Consider the following 11,547-nt stretch of genomic DNA (forward strand, 5'->3'; position numbering starts at 1 on the left):
CCTTTGACCATGGCTTGAGAAGTGATTGTAGTTGAGTCAGTATCGGTCTTCTTAGATCTCTTCAAGCATTTGATGCGTATCTTCTCCAGACTCCTGATGCATCTCTCAGTTGTGCTCTTAGCACCGGGTTTGTCACTGATGCAAACTGAAGAGAACCCAGTACTCTCTCCTGTTGGCATCTTGATATCCTGTCAGATTTCAGTAGTCTCTTGACGGATCCCGCTATTTCCCTCCTCTTTCCTGGGGGAATGGAGAGATGGTGTGACTTTAAGTTCCAATGAATTCCCAGCCATTGAAACTCCTGAGCTGGAGATAAGCAAGACTTCTTGACGTTGATCTTGAATCCCAGATGTTCCAGGAATTGAATCACTTTTTTTTTGGATGCTTGCGTGCACTCCTTCTCGGATGCTGCCCACACCAGCCAGTCGTCTAGGTAGGCTACCATCTGGACACCTTCTAGGCGTATTTGTTGAATGACTGCATCTGCAAGCTTTGTAAAAATCCTTGGGGCTATGTTTAGTCCGAAGGGCATGGCTCTGAAAACGTATTTCTTCTTCTGTAGCCTGAATCCTAGGTAGGAGGAGAGTGGGTGATTGATTGGAATATGACAATGAGCATCTGCCATGTCTATTGAGACTGTGTACGCCCTTTTTGGCAGCAGGGTCCTTACGTGTTGAAGGGTTAACATCCTGAACTTATTGTTTTCTATGAACTTGTTGAGTGGCGACAAGTCCTGAATGACTCTTGAGTTTGTCTGAGTCCTTCTTGGGAACACAAAACAGCCTTCCTTGGTACTTGAGGGACTTTGCCCTACTTATCACCCTTTGCTCAAAAGTTCATGGGTGTATTCTTCCAGGACGGGGGTGGAATGTTGGAAGAATTGAGGAAATGATGGTGGAGCTGTCCTCCAGCTCCATCCTAGTCCGTTCTTGATTAAGCTGTGGGCCCAAGGATTGAAGGTCCAGCGATTCCGAAATTGTTGGAGTCTTCCCCCTACCGGAAGCATCTCATTGCTTTGACTGACCAGAGGACTTAACTCCTTAACCACGTCATCCCTTACCCTCTCTTCTTCTTATAGGGTATCTAGAGGAGCTCCTTTTCGACCCTCTACCTTTCTGACGAAAGGTAGTGGTCTGCCTCTCATACGCAGGTTGAAATGCTGGTGACTGGGCAACCAGCTGCTGAGGCACCATGTGATATGTTGGCTGGGGTTGTGCCACCATCTGGGGCACCGCGGTCATGGGAACTGCAGGAAATTGTTGCTGTTGCTGTTGTCTGACAGGGCGAGAGGGCAACCTAGGTCTCTTCGTCTTCCTCTTTGGTTGGGGACCCTTCTCCAGGGAAGACTTCCTCTTCGCCGACATGCCCCACTTCTGGAGAAGATTCCTATTCTCCGTGGCGGCCTTGTCGACTACTTCCTTGACCACTTCGCTTGGGAAGAGGTCTTTTCCCCAGATATTAGAGGTTATCAACATCCTGGGATCGTGTTTCACCGCAGCCAAAGCGAACACACACTCCCTACATGCCCGTCTGGCTTTCACAAAGCCATATAGGTCCTTGACCATGTAGCCAAATGTGATTTGGCGACGACCATGTCCATATCTGGGGCTCTGTTGTCACTTGCCATTGCCTCCAAGGTAATCTGGAGGGACAGAGATGCGGCAAGTCTCTCCTTTGTATCTTGCTCCCTTCGCAAGAGAAACTCAGACAACTTAGGGAGGTTTTCACCGAACTGACGTCCAGCAATATCCGCCTCCAACTTCCCGACTGAGAAGGTAAGGTGGATTTCCTTACAGTTGTTCCCGTCTGTAGGCAGAGCTAGGGACAAGGGTCTACACTCCTCGAGTATAAGGCAAGGCTTGCCTGCATCCACCGCCTTCATAACTGCTTTGAACCCTTTTGCCGTAAAGGGAAAGGCAAGTTTAGCAGGAGCAAGAAAAGAAGGATGTGTCTTGCTAAGGGCTGGCACTTTCGAATTAGTGAAGCCCCTTTCTTTCAGGCTACTTGCCATCAGAGCCTGAGCTTTTTCATGGTCAAGCACTATGACCTCTTTTGGTTCTGTCTCCTCCTTGGAAACAGGTTCCGCCTTCAGGCGGTCAAAGCAGTCTGGGTAAAACTTAAAGCTGTGCCAAATGTCAACATCCTCTATAAACGAAATTAAAAATGGACCGGCAGCCGGACCAGATGGAGTTTCAGCGATTTTGTTAAAAAAACTGCAAACACTATCGCGAAGCCACTTGCAATACTGCTAAGACAAAATGTAGATATGAGCGAGATATATGTTAAACATTTATTAGCTTATATAACCCCTATTTTCAAAAGTGGATCAAAGAGGCAAGCAATTATAGACCTGTTAGTCTAACATCACATATTATGAAAGTGAATTAGAGGGTAATAAAAAAGAAAATAATGAACCATTTGGTTAAAAACAATTTGTTTAATATAGGTCAACACGGTTTTGTGCCTGGAAAAAGTACACAGATGCAACTGATAGCACACTATGAAAACATATACAAAAATATGATAAATGAAAAAGACACAGATGTGATCTATCTAGATTTTGCAAAAGCCTTTGACAAGGTAGACCATAATATATTAGAGACAAAAATGAGAGAGCATAATATTGTGGGAAAGCTAGGAAAATGGGTAAAAGAATTCCTGCAAAACAGAAAACAGATAGTGGTTGCAAATGATGAGAAATCAGATGAAGCCCAGGTAATATCTGGCATGCCACAAGGTATGGTATTAGCTGCACTGCTGTTTGTTATTATGATCTCAGACATAGACTGTGATGTTGAAAACTCCGTAGTGAGAAGTTTTGCCGATGACACAAGAATAAGTAGAGAAATTACTTGTGATGAAGATAGGAACTCACTACAAAGAGATCTAAACAAAATATATGAATGGGAGGAGATGAATAGGATGGTATTTAACTCTGATAAATTTGACTCAATAAATTAGGGAAACAGAGAAGGAATGGCATATGCATACAAGGGACCTAATAATGAGACAATCACAAACAAGGAAGCAATTAAAGACCTTGGTGTAATGTTAAATAGGAATAAGTAATGCAACGACCAAATAGCAACACTGTTGGCTAAATGTAAAGCAAAAATGGGAATGTTATTCAGACACTTTAAAACAAGAAAAGCTGAACACATGATTATGCTTTACAAAACTTATGTACGTAGTACACTCGAGTACTGCAATGTGATATGGTACCCACACTACCAAAAGGATATTGCGCAAGTAGAGAGTGTACAAAGGTCTTATACTGCTAGAATAGAAGAAGTTAAGGACCTTGACTACTGGGAAAGACTGCAATTTTTAAAACTATACAGTCTAGAAAGGAGAAGAAAACGCTACATGATAATACAAGCATGGAAGCAAATAGAAGGAATTACTGAAAACATCATGGAGCTAAAAATATCAGAAAGAGCAAGCCGAGGTAGATTAATAGTGCCAAAAAATATACCAGGTAAACTAAGTAAGGCGCACAGGACATTAATCCACTACGCACCAGCATCGATAATGCAGCGACTATTTAATGTACTGCCAGCTCATCTAAGAAACATATCAGGAGTGAGCGTAGATGTGTTTAAGAATAAGCTCGATAAATACCTAAGATGCATCCCAGACCATCCAAGACTGGAATATGCAAAATACACCGGAAGATGCATTAGCAACTCTCTGGTGGATATACGAGGTGCCTCACACTGAGGGACCTGGGGGAACCCAAACAAAAAATAAGGTAAGGTAAGGTAAGGTAAGGAGGACAGCCCCCAGCTTTTCTGAAATGAAGATCTTCCCATTAGTAATTGGCATGTACTCTGCATGCCTCCAAGGGTTCACCTTGGAACAAGAAGGAAGATCTTTGACGTTGGGTCTCCTCTGAGACCCACGGGACGTTGCGAGATGGTCCATCCTTCTCCTCAATTCAGGGTCCCTTTCTTCGTTCTGCTTACGAAGACTTTCCATCATAGTCATGAGACTAGCCAAAGCTTTTCCCATGTCATCCGATGGAGGAGCAGAAGACGTAGAGGGTACAGGTTCTGGGGCCAGAACCGACGAAACGGACTCCGATTCGATGTCATCCTCTTCAGTCTTGGGAGCCAGGGTAGACTCCTCTTCTAGACCTCCCGCTAGGAGGTCTTTTTCGGTGTCCTCGGACACCTCCGACATCCTCTCATCTAGGTGGATGTCCTTCATCGCGTCAGAGACATCCGTATCTACGGATTTCTGGACGCAAGGGATCTCAGGATGAGACTGGGGTATAACAGCATTCACAGATGCCATAGGGAATAGACAGGCTTGCATTCGTTTATTCGGAAGGTAAGGCCTCGTGGCATTCTTCTGAAAGCCACGAACCCATCTACGCAGCTTACTCCGTGCTGCGTCCCTTGATTCCGCTGTCTTGGGGTCATCGAAAGCCTCAGTAACCAAGTCCTTGCACACGTTGCAGTCCTGGGGGTCCCAGTACTTAGGAGATCCCTTGGAGATGGAGCAGGAGAGTGAGCTCTGCACTCATGTCCACAGAAGTCCTTGCTCTTCACGTCGCAAAAGACTCTCTGGCACTTGGGGTGGTCTTCCTATAAAGAGAGGAAAACTAAATGAGTATGCGGTAGTTCATCTCACCTGATAAACTATATAAATATTATTATTAATATTTTTTCATATTGCATATAGCTTAGGATAGATAAGCTAGAAAAGAATTAGGAAAGACACATACTTGTGTTTCCCGTCTAGCCAATTGCTGCGACCTCCCCCAAAATTAAAACCTAGAGTTTTCCTATTCCGGAAACCCAATGGAAAAATTCTAACCTGTAAGGATAGATAAGTGTAACTTAACACTGTTTTTTCCAAAGGTTTTGATAATGAGGGTAAAAAGTAACTGATCATCTATCAGTATGTGGAAAGAAATATTTTTTCTCCATATATAATTGGTCTCAACTATAAACTGTGCATGGATACACAGGGGTATGTTGGAAAATAACTACTGTATAATATATACTATATTTTTCTGTCTGCAGTATGATCTATACTGAAAATATACTGGCTACTGTATAAGCATATACTGTAGTTTTAGTCGGCATGTTGTCGGCTAGGCTAGCACCTGGCGGCACAGTCCAGCCAGCAAGGCGTGTCGGCGCACCAGTCCCGCCGGAGTCTTGCCGGCTGGGGTAGTGGCCGGAGCGTCAACCTGCCCGGCGTCTGCCGGTAAGGTTAGTCCAGCCGGCGCATAGGTCCAGCCGGCATCTTGCCGGCTCGGGTAGTAGCTGGCACCTGCCGGCATCTTGCCGGCTGGGGTAGTAGCTGGCACCTGCCGGCTAGGTTAGTACTCGGTGGCACTAGCCGATAGAGAGAGGGAAAGCAAGGAGTGAAGGGTACCTTATTAAATGTATATTAACAATACTAAGGGTGTAAGTACTCAGTCTTACTGCCTTCCTCCAGAATGAGGGTTCAAATGGAAGGGGAGAATTTATCATTCAGGCTTCCACCCAAACACAAACCATTGCTGGTCTCTGCCATCTACTGGTATGTGGATGGCAGTCCAAGAGAGGGCTAAAGAACACTCTACAGTATAAGGGTCTCCCACTGGCAGCCGGCCCAGTCGGCATAGCTTATCCAGAGCCTTGCGTCTATAAGGGAATGCTGAGGACTTAAGCCACTGCATGTAGGAACCCCGGACGGCCCCACAACCTGCTCGCAAGTGGAGAGATTGTAGGACGACAGGCAAAGGATTGTTATGGCTAGGCCATCACTAAAGAACAGAGGGGGGAGGGAAAAGGGTCCTGTATGAGGTGTGGAAGGGGCCGGCAGGGTTGCCGGTCCTACCACACCCCTTAGAAACTCTGTTTCAGTATTGGCGCCATCCTAGGCAGCAGGAGAATATCTATTCTCCAGCCTAGGGTCTGCCAATACAGTTAAGGGGGCCATGGCAAACTTGCCGCCTCCTCTCAACAAGGGAGAAACAGAGTTCCAGTACTGGCGCCATCCTAGGCGGCAGAAGAATGTCTATTCTTCAGCCTAGGGTCTGCGAGCACAGGACTAGTCTACTAGACTGCAGGGAGAAGGTGGCGGCATCATACAACCACTTCAAGTGCGGCCTAGAGAGGTCTAGCCTCTTATGCCGGCAGCCTAGCCCGGCAGGGGAATGACTATTCACCCTGCCGGCCGGCCACCGGCACAAGACCATATACTCTGAGGTTCTGACCGAAACCGAAAGCCTGGCATCTGCTGGCCAAGAGAACAGAAGAACACCCTAGCCTAGTCATGTCTGCGTATCTACTCAAGACGAGACTGAATAGGGTTGTAGCCTAGGCTACGCTCAGAGGGAAGGAGGGATTACCCTTAAATCTCCATAGGAGACGAGTATCGGTTTATATAATAATTCTAGGAGATATCTATTTCCGCCTGAATTGATAAAACAACACACGAGGGTAACCGGGGAACATGTATGAAAGTATACTAAAGCCACTAGGCTAGTAGCCTAGCGGCGGGTGAGAATCGACTACCTTAATCGCTGAAACTCTCTCGTATACGATCTCAGAAGAGGAATATATATATGATTTCAATGTATCTTACACCTATAAATTGCCTAAATACTTTCATTTAATTGTTATTACACTAGGAAAGTCTATTATATCACGCATGAAAGTAAACTAAAACGCATAGGCTATGAAGCCTAGCGCAAACAAGGTATTATTTCGTAATTCGCCAGATGTTTATTTTGGTGAGAATTAGAGGATGTCTGTGTTGCATAACGATTTCACAAACATACGCTCACACGCACGAAATTTCTTTTGTTTTTCATTTTATAGAAACGAAATTATTTTTGATTTTGTTCCACATACATACAAAAATCATGTTTGTTTTTCATTATGTAAGGAATAAACACATACACAAGCCTGTTCTATTATTTATTTTAGTGATTGATAAAATACATATCCGGTTTTTCACGCTATAACCAAATAACTACATGAACTTATACAAAAAGTCCCCTATTTAATGTAAAGGTTGCACATGTTTACACATAAAACAAAAAATAAATTGTTTAAACTATGAACGCCAATGACTGCATACATACAAAAGGATATTTTTCTAATATTTAAGATATAAACAAGGGTTGTGGATGCCGATATGGTAACGTTCCTGATTGGTGAACACCAGACTGGGGTACAAGTCCCCCTCAAACTCGTGGGTTTCTTTGGTCGCTGCAACCTCCCCATCATTGTGACCTAAGGATGGGGGAAGTGTTTGGGGGAGCCTATAGGTATATCTGGTGAGTCATCAACAGCCATTGCCTGACCCTCCTTGGTCCTAGCTTAAGTGTAGAGGGGTCTTGGGCGCTGATCATATGCATATATGGTCAGTGTTTTGGGGATTGTCCTGCTTGATAGGGCAATGTCACTGTCCCTTACCTCTGCCATTCATGAGCGACCTTTAAACCTTTTAACTATTTTATTGTTCTCAATCTTATGCAATAAATCTTGTATGACTACTAGTTTCTTATATATGAGAAAGTACATGTAATAAAGTAACCATTGCATGAGGAATCAAATTTCGGTAACGGACATATTTACTGTGGGATAGTAGATATTTTGAAAATGTATAATTTCGGAAATTAATAAAGTTTTCTGTTTGGTAATATTTGTTAATATATTTTGATGTCTGCATAAACTGTATTTTGAATCTAGACGAACATGCATTTTACATGTTGCCATCTTTATGTTTGAAGGAAAATATGAATGATAATGATATAAGAAATTAAGCAAGGAAGACTTTTAGGCTGTAAAAAAAGTAGGCTTATAGTATGATAATACTTTTTATTTTTGGGCAGATTAAGTCAACATTCATAGAATGTCATTATTGATAAATAAATTCTTATCAACAAAATTAATTTAGAACCCGTTGTCATTGCATTTTCGCATCGTGTTTAATACGATTCAATCTAAATATGTAAAACCATATTTCCCCAATATATATATATATATATATATATATATATATATATATATATATATATATATATATAAATATACTGTATATATATATATAATATATATATATATATATATATATATATATATATATATATATATATATATACTGTACATATATATATATATATATATATATATATATATATAGATATATATGTATATATACATGTATATATATATATATATATATATATATATATATATATACAGTATATACACACAGCTCTATATATATACACAGCTATCTATCTATCTATCTATCTATCTATATATATATATATATATACAGTATATACACAAAGCTCTATATATATACACAGCTATCTATCTATCTATATATATATATATATATATATATATATATATATATATATATATATATATATATATAAATCACATGTTGACGATATGAGAAAAAAAAGTCTTCATTTATTGTGCATTGTTAACACAGTCATAATCAGTAATGCACACTCCCCAAGGATCTCTCACTTCACATTTGCCAGGACAGGATCTTGGGGGCGGAGAGCTGATACCAGGTTTAGCAACCGAATGTTTACCATCGTCAATCCCACCATCGCATGAGTCTCCCCCGGGCCCGACTGGCCTGCCCTCAGAATTGAAGCATTGTCCCTTGGGAGGAGGTGTGTCGACCACGTTCTCCTTGCAGAGTCCTCCTTCCTTGCCATTTGTCTTTGCACTCAGAGCCAGAAGAATGTTCGTCTCAGCGTCGATGGCGAAGTCCATGAGGAAACGTAGAGTCCCTTCGATGTCCTTGTCCAGCACACAGATGAGGTCTAAGCGACAGTTGTTTCTGCTGTCTGTGAAAAGGCATTTTCCTGAGCACCTTCCAGTCAAGGCAGTGTTAGTCGTCGCCTCCTCTTCCCCAGGAGGGTATAATTTCTCCATCAGGCAAGTAACGCTTGTCCTACATTCCCCATCTTCGAAGCGGAACTTGCATTCTCCATCGCATTTTAGCGGAGGTGATTTGATGATGATTGAAGATGTCTCAGGATTTTCTTCAGGAATTGGCGTTGTTTCGCCGGTTGAATCTATGGCTTTCTTTTGCGTCGCCAATGCCGCTGCAAAGAACAAAATCATACACAGACTGGCCTTCTAAATTACTGACATTATGGTGAAGTGTATGGTTTCCTTTCAAAAGTTAAGTCTGACACTTAGCTCGCGGTAGTGAAGGTTTGTGGAGAAAGTCGTCTATTTATATTATCGTGAGGGACGAGTAGCAAGGGATTCCCAACAGGAGTAAATTACATATCGGAAATGTACCGACTTACATTCCGAGAAATATGGATAATTATGTAATTAGTTATCCTGGAGTGGATTGCACTATATTATGTATGCACGAACAAATGGGAAATTAAGAGGGAATTCCTACGCTAAGTTTTTTCAAGCAAATAAATTCATGGCAGCATGGTTCATAATGTAAGAGTAAACATTGGTAATAATAATAGTAATAATAATGATAATAATAACGACAACGAAAATATTACTACTACCAATACTTGTAAATTCTAATCCTATCAATTTCAAGACATGGTTTAATAAAAAAAATAAAAAAAAGCGGCTACAACGGAGGTGTTTTGTTATTATGACGTTCTACAAAATGTGTTCCTACAATTCTCTCTCTCTCTCTCTCTCTCTCTCTCTCTCTCTCTCTCTCTCTCTCTCTCTCTCTCTCTCTCTCTTTCCGCTCCGGCCTTGTTTCCAAGTAACCTGTTGCACAACCATGCTTAGATGGCCTAATAAGTGCGACACAAGTACTTTTCCACTGTTCATGTCACCATTCTTAAGCGTTTCACAAATTCTGTTTTGTATTTCGCCGTAATAAGATCATCGGTTTGTGAAGAAATCGCCCAAAATGGAAATGAACTCGTAAGAAATTACTTACCAGGATATCAGGTAGAAGATAGTTTGTTTATGAAGTCAAGCCATGTTCTATTTGGTTCCAATTTAGAAGGGTAATCACCAAAACATGTGGGACGACATGAATTTTTGTAACCATCATTTTTCTGAAACCTTCGACAGAGATAAGGACTTTAAAGAGTGTTATATAATCTACAATTGTCACGTTTCGTCCAACTATCTGAGTGTCATGGACAATGGGGAGAATTAGTCAAGCGTTGAGTGTGGCAGCAAATGTGGAAATAAGAAGAGGCCAAGAAAGGAAAACTAGAGGTGAATGACCTTACTCAAAAAGAAAATTCATAACATCGAAATGTAGGGCCATGACGAAGTAATCCTCACATTACCAGGGCATTAATATTCTTTTTTCATAAGATTCTCTCTCTCTCTCTCTCTCTCTCTCTCTCTCTCTCTCTCTCTCTCTCTCTCTCTCTCTCTCTCTCTCGAAATAACACTCGGAAGTTCTGAAGATTCAATGACGATGGGTTGAGATTCTTAAATCTAATCCAAGCAACCTACAGTAATCTGCGACAGAATTGCTTGCAGTGATGCCTGAATATTTTTGACAACTAAATTCGTGCCTGTTGGATATTTGTAAAAGTCTCTTAATGCTATAAATTTTCTTACACTTATCTAAAGTGTCTGAATGCACGCATATAAAGTTCGATAACCTCAGTGATATTTTAAGCAAGTTTGCCTTTAAAATTATTATTTTGTGCGGAAAGAAATCCAAGTTTGAAACATAATCTTAAAAATCACTAAAGATAAACTTATTATTTACATACACAACACACACATACAGACATACACACGCACACACACACACACATATATATATATATATATATATATATATATATATATATATATATAATTTTATCCAAAACTCTTGTAATTTTCATTTATTAAATTTTTTTTTTGACTTAGGATCAAAAACTCATGGGAAAATTCATCTGGTCGGCCAAGGTTTCAAACCATGATTAGGTCGAAACTGGTGTGACATTCGACTCCTACAGGAAGCCAGCAGAAGCTTTAATCAAATAATTAATTTCCTCTTTGGGTCTTTGATCCAGAGGTTGAACGAATTTGATATGAAGAGTATTTGTGGCTGATTGAAATATATATATATATATATATATATATATATATATATATATATATATATATATATACCTGTGTATATATATATATATATATATATATATATGTATATATATATATATATACCTGTATGTATATATGTATATATATATATATATATATATATATATATATATATATATATATATATATATATATATATATATATATATATATATATATGAGAAGATATATTGTATAAGTAAAGGTTAGACAAGGTTGGTTTCCTCAGTATTTTGGAGGATTACTACCAGGGAAAAACAGACACATTCGGCACACAAGGCCCTTTGAAATCTATGGGGCAGGATATGGGGCTTGCAAACATACTTTATGCATAGTTAACTGAAGGGAAGTTGGTTTATGGGGAAAAATAAAAGAAAGAAAGAAACAATGACATTCATACACTCACACATACACATATATAAGTTAACACATACCCACGCATATATATATATATATATATATATATATATGTCACATACATACA

At 40.3% G+C, this 11,547-nt stretch overlaps 1 protein-coding gene across 1 annotated transcript; it reads right to left on the reverse strand.

Annotated features, from left to right (window-relative positions):
• Positions 1-8,407: 8,407 nt before the first annotated feature.
• Positions 8,408-9,374, reverse strand: LOC137652004 (uncharacterized). Its single transcript, XM_068385214.1, has one exon. The coding sequence runs from the start codon at positions 9,099-9,101 to the stop codon at positions 8,433-8,435; it is 669 nt and encodes a 222-aa protein (XP_068241315.1). The 5' UTR covers positions 9,102-9,374; the 3' UTR covers positions 8,408-8,432.
• Positions 9,375-11,547: the final 2,173 nt, after the last annotated feature.

Source organism: Palaemon carinicauda, chromosome 13 (genome assembly GCF_036898095.1).
Source record: "Palaemon carinicauda isolate YSFRI2023 chromosome 13, ASM3689809v2, whole genome shotgun sequence".
NCBI classification, from domain to species: Eukaryota; Metazoa; Arthropoda; class Malacostraca; order Decapoda; family Palaemonidae; genus Palaemon; species Palaemon carinicauda.